The 19,920-nt window shown below is 49.0% G+C and overlaps 3 protein-coding genes and 1 pseudogene across 4 annotated transcripts; 3 read left to right on the top strand and 1 right to left on the bottom strand.

The window, feature by feature from the left end:
* Positions 1-653: 653 nt before the first annotated feature.
* LOC136493271 (uncharacterized) lies at positions 654-5,904 on the top strand. 2 transcript variants are annotated; one of them, XR_010768322.1, is made up of 11 exons: positions 654-883; positions 1,564-1,669; positions 2,099-2,237; positions 2,378-2,486; positions 2,568-2,704; positions 2,894-3,030; positions 3,368-3,474; positions 3,803-3,930; positions 4,439-4,529; positions 5,348-5,523; positions 5,604-5,904. XR_010768322.1 is itself a non-coding variant. In XM_066489337.1 (10 exons), exons 1-9 carry the CDS (start codon positions 839-841, stop codon positions 4,491-4,493), a joined length of 963 nt encoding a protein of 320 aa, XP_066345434.1. In that variant the 5' UTR covers positions 654-838; the 3' UTR covers positions 4,494-4,529; positions 5,348-5,903. The 2 variants fall into 2 exon arrangements, 1 of the variants encoding a protein (XP_066345434.1); XM_066489337.1 differs by having other exon boundaries at positions 5,348-5,903.
* Positions 5,905-7,264: 1,360 nt separating this feature from the next.
* On the bottom strand, positions 7,265-9,566 carry LOC136491017 (L-type lectin-domain containing receptor kinase SIT2-like). Its single transcript, XM_066487225.1, has one exon. It carries the CDS (start codon positions 9,487-9,489, stop codon positions 7,471-7,473), a length of 2,019 nt encoding a protein of 672 aa, XP_066343322.1. The 5' UTR covers positions 9,490-9,566; the 3' UTR covers positions 7,265-7,470.
* Positions 9,567-10,845: 1,279 nt separating this feature from the next.
* Positions 10,846-13,282, top strand: LOC136491015 (L-type lectin-domain containing receptor kinase SIT2-like). Its single transcript, XM_066487224.1, has one exon. It carries the CDS (start codon positions 11,099-11,101, stop codon positions 13,145-13,147), a length of 2,049 nt encoding a protein of 682 aa, XP_066343321.1. The 5' UTR covers positions 10,846-11,098; the 3' UTR covers positions 13,148-13,282.
* A 1,127-nt stretch (positions 13,283-14,409) lies between these two features.
* LOC136492083 (uncharacterized) lies at positions 14,410-19,629 on the top strand (annotated as a pseudogene).
* The last annotated feature ends 291 nt before the right edge of the window (positions 19,630-19,920 follow it).

Below are 19,920 nucleotides of genomic sequence, written 5' to 3'. Positions count from 1 at the left end.
TTTTTAATTGCATTACCTTTCTATGTAAAATTATTTGGATAGTTTTTGAAAATTATTGTTTATGTTTTTATATACTTTTTGAAAATATTTTTAGTTCAATTTACTTGAACTTTGAACTTAGTTCAGTTTACCTCTTGTGGCTGACGTGGCGTGTTATGTATATGATAGGGTAAATCGCATGACCATGAAAGCTAGGAGGGTGAAAAGAATATTTTTCTTATTTTTTTAGCAGAAGTATATTTTTCCTATTTTTTGAGCAAGAAGTATATTTTTCCTAACTCGTATGTTTTTTTTAGAATTATATAGTACAATGTAGATGTCCATAATATGTGCGCACACTCACCCTATGAATACACGTACGTAAACCTTACCGCTATGAGCATGTCCGAAGGACTGAGCCGATCGATAATCGCCACGTGCGCCTCGAACTTGCACACAAGAGCTTTCTGCGCCAGTTTGGCCCTGTGTAAAGTGGGCCAGAACGTGTCTACAAAGCCCCCAAAAGGCAGGCGGCTTATGACATGACATGCCCCACCAGGTTGCGGGGTTTGGGCTTCTCGGTCCAGCAGAGGGTAATAGCCACGCTTTTCAGCAGCCCGACCCAACCAAAGCATGGGACAGACGACGTCCGATTGCGAGACCGGAGAAGAAACGATGCCCTCTGCTCTGCTTCCCGCACCAGCGCGTGCGCGCCGTCAAGTTGGCCTATTCTCCTCCATAGCAAGTTTCACCGCGTATTCCCTCCCTCGTCTCGTCTCCAAGTTTCGCGGGGGCGAAGGTGTAGGAGTCAGAGGCGGAGCAACCGCGGTCCGCGCTGCGGCACAGTGACGAGGTGGGGATGGACTACCGTGACAAGCTGGTGCTCGCGCCCATGGTCCGCGTGGTAACTCCTCTCGACCCGAGCCCCTCCCACGAATCCGTTGGCTGGATTTACTTAGCCGATTCCCCTCTAGTGCATATGACTTTGGATTTGAGCTAGGAGTAGTTCGAAACGTCTGGATCCCTGGATTTGGGCCTCCCCTTTCTTAAGGCCGGTTGGCACTTGGTAGCGCTCCTTGGAGCAGCTTCTCAACAATAAATTTGCACAGGTTCTAGTAGGGATCACGCAATAATCACTTCTCAATTTACACTGAGACCTAAAATTCCTGCTGTTCACGGTTTGCTATTCAATCCCCACAAGAATCACTCAAAAAAAGTCTCCAGAATCACTTCCCAACTCCCCCACTAGAATCACTCCATCAGGGGGTTAGCTATTTTTTACTCTATTCTTCTTTTGTATTTCCGTTGAAGTTTATGAATAGACAATATCACTAAATGAACATGCACCGTTTCCATTTACCAATAAACTCCCATGCCACTATTGCTAACAGCATGGTTAGTAACCGATCACAAGTTCGGAGGTTTTGATTAACAGCTCAAGTCAAGAGCATCATCACTCCCTTTAGTTTGTGACATGTTGTTCATCTCATGGTTATGAAGTTTTCGATTAATCTAGTTCTAGTTTCCTTTGCAAACTTACTATCAAATATAGCATCTGCCTTATTTTGTTAATTATTTTTGCAGGGCACGTTGCCATTTAGGCTACTGGCTGCTGAATATGGTGCTGATATTACTTATGGAGAAGAAATTATTGATCACAAATTGTTGAAGTGTGAGCGTGTTACAAATGGTATTATAATTCAATTGATATTTGGTATCTGATGTGGTCTGTTGGTCCTACAACTATCTCCACTGCATTAGTGTTTTAGTCTATTTATCACCTGCTTTTAAGATCTAATATGTTGAGTATCATAGGACTGCAAATAGCTTTACCCCAATAATGTTGCATCTGAAGTCAATAATTGGGTATATTCATCTTAAAGGACTATTGGATAAAATTATTGTAGTTGGTTATTGGGGAACGATTCGATGAATGCTAGAATAACTTTATGAGTGCTTCATGAAGTGAAGAGAAAGCTATTTTAAATGTGAAGCTTGGGTGCCTCCATAGCACTTCCAGTATCTGTCTTATTTGTTCCATCTGTTGTTCAGATTTATTGCATTGCTCTGGGGCTGTATGATTCGACACATCCTAATCATGTTGCACATTGTTTACCAGAATCTCTTGGGACTACTGATTTTGTGGAGAAAGGGACTGACAGTGTAGTTTTCCGTACATGCCCACAAGAAAGGGGTAGGGTTGTATTCCAAATGGGCACATCAAATGCTGTGAGGGCACTTAAAGCTGCTCAGCTTGTGTAAGCTCTATTTCTGAAACCTTTTAGTATCCAAGTCCTGAAGTTGCTAACATAAATTCTGTGTTTGTGCCAATCGATAGCATTGGACTACATAGTTTTACTTTGGATATTTCTTTAACCAAAGTATTTCGTCCTCACAGGTGCCAGGATGTTTCTGCTATAGATATCAACATGGGCTGTCCAAAGTCTTTTTCGCTTAGTGGAGGGATGGGTGCTGCATTACTCTCCAAGCCTGAGCTTATACATGATGTACATTTCTTAATTGATTCCTTTTGCCTTTTCTACATACATCCACTGCTCTTACTCAGGCTATGCATAGTATACATATAGATTTTGACAACATTGCGGAGGAACTTGGACACAACAGTGACATGTAAAATCCGTCTTCTGAACACACCTAAAGACACTGTGGAGTTGGCACGCCGGATTGAGAAAACTGGTGTTCCTGCTCTTGCTGTCCACGGAAGGTAATGACACATAGAATTGTATTTTTTGTTATGGTGGTCTGGTAGATAATTGAAACCATTCTTGCTCTAGCTTTGGAAGCATGCAATTAGCTATCTGCATTTTTCAATGATGTCAATATCTCCACCTCTTTTCTTGAGTATGCCTGTTTATAATTGGTTTCGCTTATGTTACGCCTCTTTGAAACGCAGAAAGATTAAAGATAGACCAAGAGATCCTGCCAAGTGGGATGAGATAGCCGATGTTGTGTCAGCGCTGTCAATTCCTGTTATAGCTAATGGAGATGTCTTTGAGTATGAGGATTTTAAGAGAATTAAAGATGCTACAGGTTTTTGTTTCTATTTGCCCTGTCATTTGTTAGTTTGCTCTGTTAAATTTGGGTCTTCACCTCTATCAGTTAGCAATCTTGAAACTGCTTTTTTTAATATGCATCTATTCGGACTGCCACAAAACTTCAATCGTTTCCTGAACGCTGTATGCCATTAAACAGCTGAAGTAACTATCACTTTATTTTTCATGAAGAATGCATATAAAATGGTTTCTGAATAAGTGACTCTGAGATACTTTCATCCTTGGTACATGTTGTCTAATGTGTATTGGTAGATGGACCTTCGTTTCTTGTTATTTTCAGTTGTAGTTGATATATTTGTTCCTATTACTGTTAGGTGCTGCTTCTATTATGGTTGCTAGAGGTGCCATGTGGAATGCCTCTATCTTTTGTGCCAAAGGAAAAACACCTTGGGAGGATGTCAAGAGAGAGTATGTGAGAAAGGTATTTAATTTTACTGTTGTGTTTGTTAGAGGATATCCTATTCATTTTGCATGGGTACAAAAACATACTGAAACTTCTATGAGTGTCTATCAAAAGTTAGGAGTTATGTGCTCTTTTTTCCCTGTTTCAGCCTGATGGGTTGTACTACTACTTGGGCTGCAGCTGCAGCTGCAGCTGCACACATTTAAACTGCTGGGTAGTAGCAGCAACAGTTGGAAGGTATGCAGCTGCAGCTGCAGCTGCAGCTGCAGCCCAAGTAGCACAAGCGATCACAGCTTGCATTTGGCAATTGGTACTGACATCATATTGCATTATAACTATGTGGCAGAGCATATTGTGGGACAACGATGTGAAGAGCACGAAACATACCTTGAAAGAAATGATAATGCACTATTCTTGCCTTGAACTTCCTGAGGGGAAAGGTGTTATAAAGTGTGATACATCAGAAGATGTAGCGTAAGTTCATACAACTTTAATTGTTTTCTTTTGCACATGACATGTTCACTAAGCTGTATGTTTTTGCATTATCCACTGATTGTTGTGTCCACCTGTGTTACTAGTTTACTTGGAGGTTTGCAACATGTTACTAGTTTACTCATGGACAATGTTATCCACTGATTGTTGTGTCCACCTGTGTTACTAAAATTTGTGCTATGGTAAATACCATATCACCTTACTTTCACGATAGGTCCAGGATGCTAGCTATCCGTCCATGTCATGTTTCTGATACTCCAGCCCCCTCCCCCAATCCACCCACTCTTTGAAAATAGTGGATTCATATCACCTTGGTCTGTTGATTTTTGAAATCCACATTGAAAAGCCTGCCGTTGCTGTCCACATGTCCTTATGAAAATTCAGCAGATCTTATTTTCTTAACTATACATCACTTATTCTGCAACATGTACTGTCCACATATCCTTCCTTGTCAGTTCATCTTAATGACCAATTTCTTCTAATCTTTCAGGAGACTATATGGGGAGGAGGACTACTATAATTTTGTTGTTTCAAATAGGAAATGAATACAATTTGGTGCTGTGAGCTCTCATGTGTATCAGGTACCTATTTTCAAATACAGTGAAAAAGGAAATAATATTCTGTGAAATTGATGAAAGTTATAGTGTTTCATGCCGTGCGCATGTGGTACTTGTTCCTGCAAATAACAATTATTTGCAAAATAAGTATGTTTGCTGACAAGGATTTCAAAACTAAAACTGGTTCCAGGTCCTTGGCCAGGTAGCCACTCCTAATAGGGGCTTGCATGCTGGTAGTTCTGTAAATTAGCGATTAGACTTTGTAAATGTCTGATACTGATCAAGAAGTCAAGAACTGGCTAAACTAAATGGTATTTTCCCCCGACCCAGCAAAATTGGTGAAACCTGCCTGAAACTTGAAGAACGATGTTGTTCACTTGCATGATTAAATTGCAAATCAGAGGCACCCACAATGTAAATTCAAAAGTTTTTTTCATTATAAAAGTTGCAATAATTCAGTGATTGGTAATGGAGCAGCACTCTCAACTTCATGATTGGATGAACCTGTATGTCTGCCTAACAATCTTAGTCTGATAGTTTCTCTCTCCCTCTCTAAAAATGTACTACCAAGAACCTGTATATCTGCCTAATCAATCTGAGTATCTCAGAAAAAAAATATTACCAAGAGAAACATATTGTAATGTAATGGCTGAGCTCAATGTGGCAACTCCCAATATTCCCATCATTACTTGTCACAAGTTGTACTTGCAGTCTGTCTTGAAAATGCATAGCAGTTTTCAGTTCTTGGGGTCTGTTAAATTATTAATGGTCTTTTTAGTTTTTATTTGCCATCTTTCTAAGCTAACCGATTTTTTTTACTTTATTTTATTTTATTTTTGCAGCTTCTGCTTGGATTCCTATCTCATTTTTTATTAATGGATTAGGAGGAATCTGCCCTGCCACCAAGGAAAACGAGATTTGCCATTTTGGCTCTGTCTGGACTTAGGTCCACTAGTCCAGTAAGGGTTTTCAAATTGAAAAAAAAGACACTGGAGCTGCTGATCTTTCCCTTCTACTGGTAATAGATAGGTCCATACCTGGAATTAATCAAACACCATTTTTTTTTGAAACTGATACTAATCTAGACCATGGAAACAGCTATTCACATGTCTGAACCTTGATGGCTTCTGCTGGCTTTCAACTCTAGCCTACCCCAACTTGTTTGAGACTTAAATGCTTTGTTGTTGTTGTATTGTTGGTGGTGATACTATGGTGCTTTTGGGGGAATTCAAATAGACTTTGATATGTTGACACTACTGTTATGGCCCTGTGGTCTAATAACAAATATTAAAGTTTCCATGATATGACTTTGACTGGCATTTAGCCTGGCACTTAATATTTGCAACTCACCTCTTGCAGTATGTTAATGTCTTTATGCTTTTTCTCGACTCATTGCTACGTATCATTGTATTAAGAACAGTCCCATACAAAGCTGCTAGGGGCAAGGAGGAAGAAAAACACATAACTAGGTTAACACGCTTCACAGGAAGTAAGTGAAAAAACGACCACGACCAGGGAAGCCAAACCAATATCTATTTGTGCTTGGAGGTATCATATTATAGATCAACCTTGCAATGAATTGTTTTTTTTTTCTGTTTATCTAAGCTTAACTAACTTTGGAGGGAAAGTGCTTTGGCGCCTCCACTCCCCTAAACAATTGTGCTCTGACACTTGTTGCTGCATGGTTGCTCATAATGTAAAATTAATTCGATGCAGTTGATCTCATAGCACATCTTTTGTTTTGGTGGAGCTCGAATCTACTTCACACATGCTCTGTATCTGGATGGGCAAAGGCGCAAAGCCTGCATCAGCCATGACATCAAAGACCTGCGTGATGGCACCAAAGACCTGCATCAGCCATGACTTCAAAGCCTGAATCACCTCTTACTAATACGCATGCATGGTATTTCTGCCATCTTCGATTTTTTTTTATATAATAAAGACGCCATCTTCGAGTTACCCAAGATGCAAAAATGTCGTGCAAATCGAAGGCACCGAAGAACAGTCGAGACCTAACTTTGTTGACAAGCCAAACCTAGCCTTCATTCTCATGGATCGAAATGGCTACAGATGAGAAAAACCGTGTCTTAACCGTCACTATGCCAGAAAATGCGGGCCAAATAATTTTTTGATACCTTTGGAAAATTGGAACGCGTACTAGTAAGTTCTTAAGTTTGCCTTCAACTTCGAGGCTTAAGCGAGTTAAAATTGGAGGATGAACTCTGCACGCTCCGTTGAAACCTCATGCAAGTTCAGTCGGTCACTCAGTCATGTGCAGTGGCTTGGGATTTGGGATATGAAACCTCAATCTCCAGGTGTGATTAGTAATTTGTAATCTGAACATCAAGCTAACCCGATCATATATCTTCAGAAATGCTATATAACACACGTGTGTTTTAGCGCAAAAAAAAACATATGAATTTTTTTAACTCTCTTTCCCTCCCTTATGCTAGCACTCCGTGCTGCCGCCGCACGTGTTCTCTGAGGCATGCGTTCTCTGACGCATGCGTTCTCTGACCACGTAGTTTGTTCGTTTGTTCTCTGACGCACGCGTTCGTTCGTTCTCTGACGCACGCGTGCTCGTGAGCCGGCTCCAGTAGGCCTCTCCTCCTCCTCTGCTGTGATTTGTCCTTCTATAGAAAAAATTTGTTTCTTGTGATCTGTGGATCTATGATCTTGTGATTTGTGATTGTCTGGAGATAGAAGAAGGCTAGAGGCTGGAGGTAGAAGAAGAGTGTAGGCTGTTGGATCTTAATTCTATGGTACAAAAAAAAATCATATGTTAAAACTGTATAAAACACATGGTTGTTGGGTAGACAGACTCTTTACATTCAAGTCATCCACACTACATTCAAGCGCACTGCTCACTGCTGCCGTGCTGCGCTACACGCACCAGGTACAGAACAGGATTGAACTCCAGTTAGACACTGGGTACGATAACTAAACTGACTCGACGATCAACACTTCATCTCCCTCCGGACAGGTCAGATATGGTGCTGGTCCCCGTCGACGTCATCGGGAACGACATGATGTAGGGGTCGAAGCCCTGGTCCTGCATGAGCGACAGCATGTTGAGGCCCTGGTACGTCGGCGACAGCTCCGGCAGCGGCGCGTCGCCGTCGAGGTACTGGACGATCTGACGCATGCCCGGGCGCGCGCCGGGGAGCGGGTGCGAACACAGCAAGCCGAGCCTCAGCACAAGGCTCGCCTCGCGCTCGTCGAAGTCGCCCTGCAGGCGCGGGTCCACGGTGTCCGTGACGGAGCCGGCGCGCCAGCGGTCCAGCACCCAGTCCACCAGCACCAGGCGGTTGTCGCGCGCGTCCTGCACCACGGGCTTCCGCCCGCACGCCACCTCCAGCATGAAGGCGCCGAACGCGAACACGTCCGACGCCTTGGAGGCCCTGCCCGTGTGCCCGAGCTCCGGCGCCATGTACCCCATGGTGCCCACCACGTGCGTGGTGTGCGGGTCAGTGCCGTGGTCGTACAGCCGCGCCAGCCCGAAGTCACCCAGCCGCGCGTTCATCTCCCTGTCGAGCAGCACGTTGCTGGCCTTGATGTCCCGGTGCACCACCACCTGCTCCCAGTCCTCGTGGAGGTACAGCAGGCCGGACGCGACGCCCTTGAGGATGCGGAACCTCTGCCCCCAGCCAAGCGCGATCTTGCTCTGGTCGTAGAGGTACTTGTCGAGGCTGCCGTTGGGCATGTAGTCGTAGACCAGCAGCAGCTCGCCCTTGCGCCGGCAGTAGCCGAGCAGCTGCACGAGGTTGCGGTGCCGGAGGCGGCCGATGCTGACGACCTCGGCCACGAACTCCCGCATCCCCTGCCTCGACCCGTGCGCCACCTTCTTCACCGCGACCTCCATCTTGGACGCCAGCACGCCCCGGTACACCCTGCCGAAGCCGCCGATGCCCAGCAGCCGCCTGTCGCTGAACCCGTCGGTGGCGTGGAAGAGATCCTTGTAGGAGAACCTGTGCGGCCCGAACGAGGCCTCCCACTCCTCCTTGACCTCCGCGTACATGCGCCGCCTCCGCAGGAACGCGAAGACGGCGGCGGCCACCGCGAAGACGAGCACCGCGGACGCTATCGGCAGCACGATCTCCAGCGTCTTGGACCTCGGCTTCGGGAACGTGACCGGCAGGGTGGGCAGGGCGGAGACGTTCATCGCCGGGGCGGCGCCGTTCATCTTGAAGCTCCAGCCCAGCACGTAGTGCCGGCAGAAGAGGATGCCAGTGGCCGACGAGAAGCCGACGTAGGCGGTGTCGTCGATGACGGAGGAGAGGTTGACGGTGGTGGAGAGCAGGGGCTTCTTGGGCCGGGCAGCCGCCTCCAGGGGCGCCATGGTGACATTGACCTGCATGGTCTGGCCGTCGAAGTCCACCCACACCTGCATCGCCTTTCGGCTCACCAGGCTCATGTTCCTGAACGCGCCGGTGGCGTCGTCGTAGTAGCCGGCGTTGTCGGCGTCGACGGAGTTGAGCCCGTTCACGTCGACCCCGACGTGGTTGCCGCTCATGTCGTTGAACTCGGAGTTGAGGATGGTGTCGAACTCGACGGCGAACAGGTGGTTGGTGGCGTTGCCGTTGGTGGCGGAGCTGACGAGCCCCATGAACTGGCCCGGCAGCGCGGAGGTGAAGTTGCTGCTCTTGGCGACCACGAACGCCATGCCGTGGCTGCTGAGGTCCTCGTACGCGCCGATGATGCCGATGACGAAGGCCGTGGAGAAGGACTGCATCGCCGTGGCCGTGCCGTTGGGCGCGCGGCGGAACCGCAGCGGCGCCGGGTAGAAGGCGTGGCCCTTGAGCTGGCTGGTGCCGTTGGTGAGCATGAGCAGCCCGTCCGGCGTGACCGTCGCCATCCCGTCGAAGCTGAGGTTCGCGTCCTTGAAGCCGTCGAAGACGAACTGCTCGTCGGCGGCCATCGCCGCAGGCAGGAGCAGGAGCCCGCCGAGGCCGAGGAAGAGAAGCAAGGCGAGGTGCGGCAGCATGGCTGCTAGTGCTGAGCCTCCCTCGAACGGTTGGGGAGTGGCGACTGTGGCGAATGATTTGGCCTCTGTGGCGTCGTCAGGGGGGGCTCCCGGTGTTTAACGCGGCCGGCCGTATGCGTCTTCACCTTTTGGGTTCCTTTTTTGGCCGTCGCGGTCTGAATTACCCTGCGAAATCATACCACGATTGGAACAGGTGTGGGTCGGGTCGGTGTGCACGCGTGACGCCTGCTCCTCGTGTGCCTGCCCCCTGCCCTGGTGCGGATGCTTGTGCCCTTGTCCCTCGGTCCCCGACTCCCCGCTCCCAGCCGCTGGTCCGATCCACAGGTCAAGGGGTCAGCCGCCGGCCTCTTGTTTTCGCGTTCCCACGGATTGAAGTCGCCGATTACGTGAGCGCAATTACTCGTCCTATCTGCCGCACACCTGTCGCCGCGCAGGCCCCGCCCGCAGGCCACAGGCTTCCGTAGTGGTGGGCTGGTGGCTGGCTTCCCGTACCGCGTGGTCACAAGAAGCTTCCCCTGCAGCCCCTTGCCATTTTTTTGCGTTTTGTTTTGGTCTGCCTTGCATCCCGTGGGGGCGGGGCTCGTCGTTTGTCTGCTTCCAGTGGCCTCATTTTCTGCGGTGGTTGGAGCTCACTCAAGTCAGGGAAACGCGAGCCGTCCTCACGGCACCCACCACAAAAGAGATTCACACTCGTCTACCGCGAGATTTTAGCGCCAGTACAATAAGCCAGTCCTTTTGACTACCTGCGATTCTGGATCATGTCGAGTAACCTTAAACAACCAGGGCACGGAAAGTGTAAGAAAAGATAGGCCTTGTTTAGATGGTAAGTTTTTTCACTCTTTCTCCATTACATCAAATCTTTGGATATATGCATGGAGTATTAAATGTAGATAAAAAAATAACTAATTATACAGTTTGATTGTAAATTACGAGACGAATCTTTTAAGCCTAGTTAGGCCATGATTGGACAATAATTATCAAATACAAACGAAATGCTACAGTACCAAATACAGATTCCTAACCTCAATCTAAACCAGGCCACAGTGGCGTACAGTCAAAAGGGCGCAGCCCACCAGACGACACCAAGCCAAATTGGTTACTCTCAGTAGATAGTACCTGGCTGGCTGGCTACCTGCTCTAATCCAAGCGTGCTGTGTTGCAATGTGACATGCGAGTATGTGACACTTAACCACTCACTCCTGTCATCGCTGGCTACTGGATATTTTTATCGGCATTTTCTTGACTTGGATCAGCAATGGCGTTGAAAATCAGTGGGACGAGGTTGGCATGGCAAGCGGGGGCCTGCCTGGCTGACGTACCCGTCCGCCAAGCAACATGTGCCTCGCACTGTGACCGTGGACGGGTCCGATTGCCTCACCAGGCAGGCTACGAACCAACGCCCTCTTGAATTCTCGTGATCTTGGGGGCGGTTTTGAACAAGAAGTCAAGAAGTCGCCCTCGGGGGTCAAAGGCTCACAGCATCGGATCGTTCGCACTGAAACGCCAGAGCGAAGTTCAGTCGTAGACTACTCCTCTATTACTTCACTCCAATCGCTCCCGTCTAGAGCGCCTGTGTTGCAGCGTAACGCGGCTCGCGAACGCGGACGCGATGGGTTGCCCCCGCCTGCACCTCCTCCCACTCTTCCTGCTCCTCGCCGCGGTTTCCTCTGACCACGCGGCCGTGCTCGCCGCCGCCGAGGAGTTCACCTACAACGGCTTCGGCGGCGCCAACCTCTCGCTCGACGGCATGTCCGTGGTGGCGCCGAACGGCCTCCTGGTGCTCAGCAACGGCACCAGCCAGATGGCCGGCCACGCGTTCCACCCGGCGCCCGTCCGCCTGCGGGACGGCGGCCCCGGCGGCGCCGTCAGGTCCTTCTCGGCGGCGTTCGTCTTCGCCATCGTCTCCAACTTCACCGTGCTCAGCGACAACGGCATGGCGTTCGTGGTGGCGCCCAGCACCAGGCTGTCCACCTTCAACGCGGGGCAGTACCTGGGCATCCTCAACGTCACCGACAACGGCAAGGACGGCAACCGCGTCCTGTTCGTCGAGCTCGACACCATGCTCAACCCGGAGTTCCAGGACATGAACAGCAACCACCTCGGCGTCAACGTGAACAGCATGAGGTCGCTGCAGAACCACAGCGCCGGCTACTACGACGACGCCACGGGTGTGTTCAACAACCTCAGCCTCATCAGCCGCCAGGCCATGCAGGTCTGGGTCGACTACGACGGCGCCACCACGCGGCTGGACGTCACGATGGCGCCCCTCGACGTGCCCAAGCCCAGGAATCCGCTCATCTCCGCGCCGGTCAACCTCTCGGCGGTCGGGACAGACGACACCGCCTACGTCGGCTTCTCGGCGGCCACGGGTGTCATCTACACGCGCCACTACGTTCTGGGCTGGAGCTTCGCCACGGACGGCGCGGCCCCGCCGCTGGACATCTCGAAGCTCCCGGCGCTGCCGCGGTTCGGGCCCAAGCCCCGGTCCAAGGTGCTGGAGATCGTGCTCCCGATCGCCACCGCGGCGTTCGTCCTCGCGCTGGTCATCGGCGCCTTCCTGTTGGTGCGGAGGCGGGTGAGGTACGCCGAGGTGCGCGAGGACTGGGAGGTGGAGTTCGGCCCCCACCGCTTCTCGTACAAGGAGCTCTACCACGCGACCAAGGGGTTCAAGAACAAGATGCTGCTCGGCACCGGCGGCTTCGGGAGGGTGTACAAGGGCGTGCTCCCCAAGGCCAAACTTGAGATCGCCGTGAAGAGGGTCTCCCACGACTCGAAGCAGGGTATGAAGGAGTTCATCGCGGAGGTGGTCAGCATCGGCCACCTCCGCCACCGGAACCTCGTGCAGCTGCTGGGCTACTGCAGGCGGAAGGGAGAGCTGCTGCTGGTGTACGACTACATGTCCAACGGCAGCCTGGACAAGTACCTGCACGACAAGACCAGGCCCGTCCTGGACTGGGAGCAGAGGTTCCACATCATCAAGGGCGTCGCCTCCGGCCTGCTCTACCTCCACGAGGACTGGGAGAAGATCGTCATCCACCGGGACATCAAGGCCAGCAACGTGCTCCTCGACGGCGACATGAACGGCCGGCTGGGCGACTTCGGCCTGGCGAGGCTGTACGACCACGGCGTGGACCCGCAGACGACGCACGTGGTGGGCACCATGGGGTACCTCGCCCCGGAGCTGGTGCGCACGGGGAAGGCGACCCCGGTGACGGACGTGTTCGCCTTCGGCGTCTTCGTGCTGGAGGTGGCCTGCGGCCGCCGCCCGCTCGGGTGCATCGCGCCCGATGAGCAGAACGTGCTGCTGGACTGGGTGCAGGAGCACGACCGCAAGGGGGCCGCCCTCGACACGGTGGACGCGCGGCTGTGCGGCAAGTACGACGCCGACGAGGCCCGGCTGGTGATCAGGGTGGGGCTGATGTGCGCGCACCCGTTGCCCGACGCGCGGCCCGGCATGCGGCAGGTCGTGCAGTACCTGGAGGGCGACACGCCGATGCCCGAGGTGGCGCCGACGTACGTGAGCTACACCATGCTGGCGCTGACGCAGAACGACGGGTTCGACTCCTTCGCCATGTCGTTCCCGTCCACGGTCACGTCGGGCGTCAGCCCCGTCTCCGGCGGGTTCTCTTCGGTGTCCGGCCTCTCCGGCGGAAGGTGAACAAGGGACACGGTCGCTGTCAGAGTAGGCCTTTGCCCGTCTTGCGTTGCTAGGTCTTTCCTGTGACATAGTTGTACTGTAACTGTAATCCCAGAGTGGTAAATTTCTCGCCGTACTGATTTTGTACTGGTACTGTTTGTAAAATATTCTCCGAGTGTGACTGTGAAATGCGATTTGCTAGACCGCGAGGCTGGAGCATTCGACGTCACGAGAAACATCGCATCACAGCATCTGTGACTCAGAGAGAAGGGGACACACTTCTCTATCATCTCTTTTGACCTCGGCACGGCGGCGCGGCCGTTGGCAATTGGCATCGCACTCGGCACTCGCGGCCCGCGGTGTTACTTGAATATGTTATCATTTATCACGACGCCACTCGCCACTGGCACGGCGTGCTCGTCACCGATCGCTGCCGGAAGAGATATCACGATCCTTGTCTTCTGCCATCGGGCTGCATGAAGGGATAGATAGAGCGCGCACGCCCGGGGCCGGGCCCCAGGCTGCCGCCGAGCCCATTGTTTTATAATTTCTAGCCATAATTTCTGTTTTCAGCATATTTATAGTTAGGGGGATGTCCTTTTTTTAGTGCGTCAGATATACTTTGATTCGTATGACCGCTGGGGCAGCTTGTAAACTTTCTTTTTTACTTGGTTGTTTACTTGTTTTCCCACCGAACATCATCGAAGAAAACTGCGCCACGAATAATATTTTTTTCTCATAAGAAATCAGTCAATAATACTTTTAATCATGCCTTATCAGCGAAGTAAACAGGGCATATGTGAGATCGCACGTACACGGAGACTTTACTACTATATAAGCAGGGCACGTAACAGGGTAAATATATCCAAGCTTTGACATCAACCTCGTGCTGAGTGTTTTTTTTTTTGTCCCAGAGCTCGTACGACTTCACTGGTTGTCTTGGATTGCGATGCGTGGGCACACGGGTAAACAAACACATCGCTTTTCTTGCTTCTTTCGGCGAGATCGCCGATATGGGAATTGGATCGGGTATCTGCTGCGCTGCTGCCGTAAAGCAGCTCAGCCCGAAAAGAAACATTGGGCCTTCGTGCGCACCCTCACCGTGCCCTGGGCTCCAGAACCGGGCCACTTTTTGACCGCATAGCGGCATAGCCCAAAGCTCTAGCAAGAAACGACGGGGAAAAGCACGCACGCACGCGGGCGCTTGCATTGCATTGGCACTTTGGCAGGCCGCGAGCAGTTTGATAGCGACAGAGGCCAATGTATTTTTTCGAAAAAGGTGCGGGCTGTGTGGACTCGTGAATCCTCTCCAACTCAAGGCTAGGGCACCGCATTCGGCATTCCGCACGCCCCGCGCCGCCCCGAACCGGAGAGGGAACAATGGACGCGGCCGTCTCGAATCCGTGGAGCAATAGGTAGGCTAGTGGTAATTTGAGTTTTTGCTAGCTGGTGTCGGGCGGTTTTTCTTTCTCCTCTGATTTCGCGAGTTCGTTGGCTCTCCCGTGCTGTCCAGGATCGCGCTGGTCACCGGGGGAAACAAGGGAATCGGGCTAGAGACGTGCCGGCACCTGGCGACCAAGGGGCTCAGGGTCGTCCTGACAGCGAGGAACACGGCGAGGGGGTTGGAAGCGGTCGAGGCCATCAGGACCTCCAGCGCCGCCGCCGAGGTTTTCTTTCACCAGCTTGACGTCACCGACCCCTCCAGCGCCGCCCGGCTGGCGGATTTCATTAGGGGTCAGTTCGGGAGGCTTGACATCCTGGTATGGATCCCTAATCCGTTTCGCTCGCTTTGCTCGCTTGTGAATTTGGGAGAGTGGGAATCGATTCAGTAGAGAGATCGTTAGAGCTACACGTTTTATTCGTCAATGTAAATTGAACTTTGTATTGTTTACATATATTAAAAGTGAGCAAAAGACCAGTACATCGCGAGGGGGCCCTAAGCACACCCGATGCCATACTCATACACTCGAGCAACAAAAGAGCTAGGCCATGTTGCTCTCAGTTCTGTTTTAGATACTCCATCGGCAATTCAGCATTTCGAGCAAGCAGCAACCTTCATGATTGTGCCACTCTTCTAAACTCTGCTGCCAGTATAGAGTCCGTTTTGTGTCGAAATCCAGAAAACAAAAAATCTAATGAAAATTTTGTGTAGCTTTTGCGTCTGTGAACTTTCCTCATTATCACATATTAGTGTTTGAACAAAATGATTCTTGTCTGAATCATTTGCAAGGCATCACCATCATTTTGTTACTCTTGCTGTTTGTAGATCAATAATGCTGGGGTTTCAGGTGTTGATCGGGATCCACTTTTGGTTGCCAAAGTTAAGGATCAGGTACTCTTAAGTCTTAACTAAATAGAATATTATAACGCACTGTTGCTTTGCAGGAGCAGTTTGTGAGCAATTCCTGTGTAATTATACTTCACAAGAAAGCAAAGTTATTGTAGTTATTATAGCTTCCTGTTTCTATAGTTGTTTGCTGCTGTCTTTCAAGATGTTGAGATGTTATGTGGTAAACATATTCTTTTAAGATTAATGATCCTTAAGTTATGCAAGGCAATCACAATATTTGAAAAGTGAAATCCTTGTTAGATTGTACCTTCGCTTACAATTTGACTGTTTACTTATTACATTAATATATTTGCATACAGGTCTAGGAAAATAAAAGGTATCTGTTTAACTTTGGACTAATTAATATGTTTATGCAAGGATAGGTTGAAGGTATGGATGTGAACCAACGAGTTGAATGGATGAGGGAAAATTCTAAAGAGACATACGAGGAAGCTAAACAATGTATGAGGACGAACTACTATGGTGCCAAACTTGTCACTGAGGCACTACTTCCTCTTCTTCAGTTATCATCCTCTGGAAAAATTGTCAATGTTTCTTCCGGCTTTGGACTGCTGAGAGTAAGTTCCGCAAATCCCAAAGCATTTGAACTGGAAATTTAAATAATTAATGTAATTCCTCACAGTTCATCACCAGCATAGTGCTTGCCAGAATATTTTTGCAGTAGCATGCTTGAATTCCCACCTTTTGTTTTGAGTTTTTTTTGTTGCACAACAACCAGTAGCCTTTCGGAGGGGCATTCTTGTTTGTCTCCACATTCCACAATTTTCTTTCAGTATATGGAAGAACTTAAAATGATGTTACCGATCATTATTTCTACTGGGAGTCTCATGCATAAAATGTAACTTTGTTTCAGTCCACTTGGCTTTCCTTGTTCTTGTTCACTTTTAGTTACTGAAGATCAAATGTTATCCTTTTGAGCAGCACTTCAACAGTGAAGAACTAAGGAAGGAATTTGATGACATTGACAACCTTACTGAAAAGAGACTGGAAGAACTATTGGGTTTGTTCCTTGAAGATTTCAAGGCCAACTTACTAGAGGCACATGGGTGGCCAACAGGTGGCTCTTCAGCCTACAAAGTTGCCAAAGCAGCCCTTAATGCATATACTAGGATTCTTGCTAAGAAGTATCCTACAATGCGTATCAACTGTCTGACACCTGGTTATGTCAAGACCGATATGTCTATGCATATGGGGGTATTGACACTTGAAGAGGGTGCCCGCAACCCTGTGAAGGTTGCTCTCTTGCCTGACGACGGACCAACTGGTGCTTATTTTGATCTGAATGGCGAGGCGTCCTTTGTGTGATGATATTTCTCTTTTCGGCTTCAGAATAAAAGAAAGGGCTATAAAATAGTTAGTGCCAGTAAGTATTATAGCTCGACTTGTGTACTCAAACTAGCACGTTGAGCAAACCGTAGAGCTCAACACCTGGATTCCTCATCTTCTGTATAACATCTCTGGTCATGATTGTATATTTGCAATGAACCAGTGCTTGACAGATTTGGTCGCACTAGGTAGTGTTTGGTTGGCAAACTGGTAATGGCAACGGGAATGAAAGTGGATTGTGGGGGGAATCGATGGTGGGATTCATTAACAAGATTTTGTTTGGTTGGACAAAGCAATGGCGCGTAATCATTTAACGGCCGGAGGTGGGCGGCATCCGCGTTGAGCAGGCTCGCATCGGGTCCCTCCGGAGAGGACACTACTGTTAATCATTAAGTAATGTAAAGTGATGGCACTGTTAATCATTACTGGGGAAAAGTCTCTAAACCAAACGTCCTTGAGAGGACATTACTTAATATGTGGTCGCCTCTTTAATTTGGCTTGTTGTCTCGAACTCTCGATATGGTACCCGTGGGCGTGTGGCGGCTACAAGCTACTTTGGAGCATAATGCATTGTCTTTTTGACTTCTCTAGGGGTGAAGGTGAAGATGTTCACAAGCAGAAAATTGGTGAGAACTGAGAAGTTACATGGCCAGTCCCTCCAGAAATTGGTTGGAGTTGGATTCAGAATCAGTAATTCAGTATGTATTGCTTCTGAGTTATTGAATATAGTATAGTCTAGCAAGTTGTTGGGTACTCACCAAACTTCACACTACATGAAAATTGAAATTGCTCCTCAACTTAATGACCACTAGTGAATTGCCTATTGAAGTGTAGTAACATTTCAATTCGGAATATTCAGAGCCATGTCAGGCTTTCCTGCGTTCTATCTTGGGAACATTTGTTTTCACGCTTTTGGTTCTGCATGCTTCAGTGCTTACCTGTTAAATGTCACTAGCATGTCTACCTTTTTTGGTTATTGGTTCTGAATGATGGCGGCAGCTGACAGCTGCTTCCTTTGGGCTTTGGTCGGTTTATTTATATCTTTATATGCGATCTGATGATGCCATGTTGATTTGTCCCAAATGAAAAAAAAAGATTAAAAATCCAGGGACTTGTCCTGTCATCTCTTTTAGACATGCCCAATGTGAACCAGCAATCTGAACTCGGCCTCTTGTGGTTCCACTGTCACAATATTAAAGAGCATAAAGTTGAGAGGTACTGTACATACTATATCCTCAACTTATTTTAGCTTGTTGATAAGACCTACTCCTACTACGCATACAGCACCAGCCACCAGGTTGACCAGAGAAGCAGAGCTCGTGGTGCACGCTAATGGAGGGAGCCATCTCTAGTTTCCCAAGCACAAGGTATGCACTTCACTCTTGACATGTACTAGTCTAGCTACGATCTGATCTGTGTTACAGAGTCATCATCCCGGTTGCATGATTCATTAATTTGTTAGGATTGCTGTGGTCACCGGCGGAAACAAAGGGATTGGGCTAGAGGTGTGCCGGCAGCTGGCCGGGAATGGCATCACCGTTGTCTTAACAGCTAGGGACGAGACCAAGGGCGCGGCTGCCGTCGAGGAGCTCAGAGAGCTGGGCCTTTCCGATGTCATGTTCCACCGTTAGACATCACAGATGCATCGAGCATTGCTAGGCTGGCCGATTTCTTGAAGACCCGTTTTGGGAGGCTAGACATTCTGGTAAGCCTTCTTTCCAAGCTTTCAAGGTTTGCTGTGGCAGCAGGTATTGTGATGCTGCATGGTTGCTTGGTTGATGAAGGTGCTCTGTTTGTACATACATAGATAAATAATGCTGCATTTGGGGGCGTCGAATATGCCCGGGGTCCTGCTGATGATGGGTCAGTAACGAGCGAAGAAGAGGTGAGCTCTACATCTTTAGCTAATTGGAGGTTTTTCCTTCTTAGTGTGCTCTGCTCAATGCCTCGATGGAACAGGCAGCAACCGGTACATCTGGAGCAATGTAGAAGAATCTACATGAGCTTTCTGAACATTTTGCTCGTAGGCTAAACTGAACAAAGTTTGTTTGTTGATGCTTGTGGTAGTTGAGTGGCATAGATAGGGCTCAGAGGCTTGAATGGTTGTGGAGAAATACCCGGGAGACTTATGACGCCGCAAAGAAAGGCCTGCAGACAAACTACTATGGCACGAAGCATGTGATCGAAGCGTTACTGCCTCTACCGCAAGCCTCCTCCGATGGAAGAATTGTTAATGTCTCCTCAGACTTTGGGCTGCTTAGGGTAACTTCTTTTGATCACTCGCTGCTCTAAATTCCGATCCAATGCCAACACATCATAGTTATGTAGTACAAGACATCTTATATTTTGTACTATTTGTAGAGAGGTCAGCTGAAACGGAAAGAAAATATTTCTTGCGATTGCAAATGCAGTTTTTCAGAAACGAGGAGCTGAAACAAGAGCTGTACAACGTTGACAAGCTAACCGAGGAGAGGCTGGACGAGCTGGTGGACATGTTCCTGAAAGACTTTGAGGCCGGCGAGGTTGACGCGCGCGGGTGGCCGGCAGCGTTCGCGGCGTACAAGGCGGCTAAGGCGGCCATGAACGCGTACTCGAGGATCCTAGCGGCAAAGCAACCGGCGCTGCGCGTCAACTGCGTTCATCCTGGCTACATCAAGACTGATATAACCTGACACTCGGGGCTCCTGACGCCCCAGGAAGGCGCGGGCAACGTGATAAAGGTGACGTTGCTACCGGAATCACCGGCGCCTTCTTTGAAGACGGCGAGGAGGCGTCGTTCGTGGGAAGTGATTCGTGGACCCGCATTCAGAAAAGATGGAAATGGTGATGATGTGCATTAATTCTCAGCTGCAGCCTGCATACAGTCTGAATTTTAAACTACTGTACTACCCGTGTCCGGTAAGTTGTGTATAGCGATACTTAGAGCATTCTATATCTTTATTTGGTTAGCCACTCTATAAAAATTCTCTCTATATAAAGCAGACTCCAACGGACTAGCCATGTCTCACACTTCATATTCTATGAAAGGAGGAGAAAGAAATCAAATTTTGGAGCAACACAAATATGATACTAGCTGTCAGTGTCACGTACGCCAATATAGCGAGGCACACCGTCCAGC

Source organism: Miscanthus floridulus, chromosome 11 (genome assembly GCF_019320115.1).
Source record: "Miscanthus floridulus cultivar M001 chromosome 11, ASM1932011v1, whole genome shotgun sequence".
NCBI classification, from domain to species: Eukaryota; Viridiplantae; Streptophyta; class Magnoliopsida; order Poales; family Poaceae; genus Miscanthus; species Miscanthus floridulus.
This window is presented reverse-complemented; position numbering and strand designations above follow the sequence as displayed.

Bases quoted from the DNA above. Each gene is read 5' to 3' on its own strand.
- LOC136491017 (XM_066487225.1), bottom strand. From the start codon at position 9,489: ATGCTGCCGCACCTCGCCTTGCTTCTCTTCCTCGGCCTCGGCGGGCTC.
- LOC136491015 (XM_066487224.1), top strand. From the start codon at position 11,099: ATGGGTTGCCCCCGCCTGCACCTCCTCCCACTCTTCCTGCTCCTCGCC.
- LOC136493271 (XM_066489337.1), top strand. From the start codon at position 839: ATGGACTACCGTGACAAGCTGGTGCTCGCGCCCATGGTCCGCGTG. The intron at 1,670-2,098 runs GTATTATAATTC...ATTGTTTACCAG, and splicing joins GTGTGAGCGTGTTACAAATG to AATCTCTTGGGACTACTGAT. The intron at 2,705-2,893 runs GTAATGACACAT...TTTGAAACGCAG, and splicing joins GCTCTTGCTGTCCACGGAAG to AAAGATTAAAGATAGACCAA.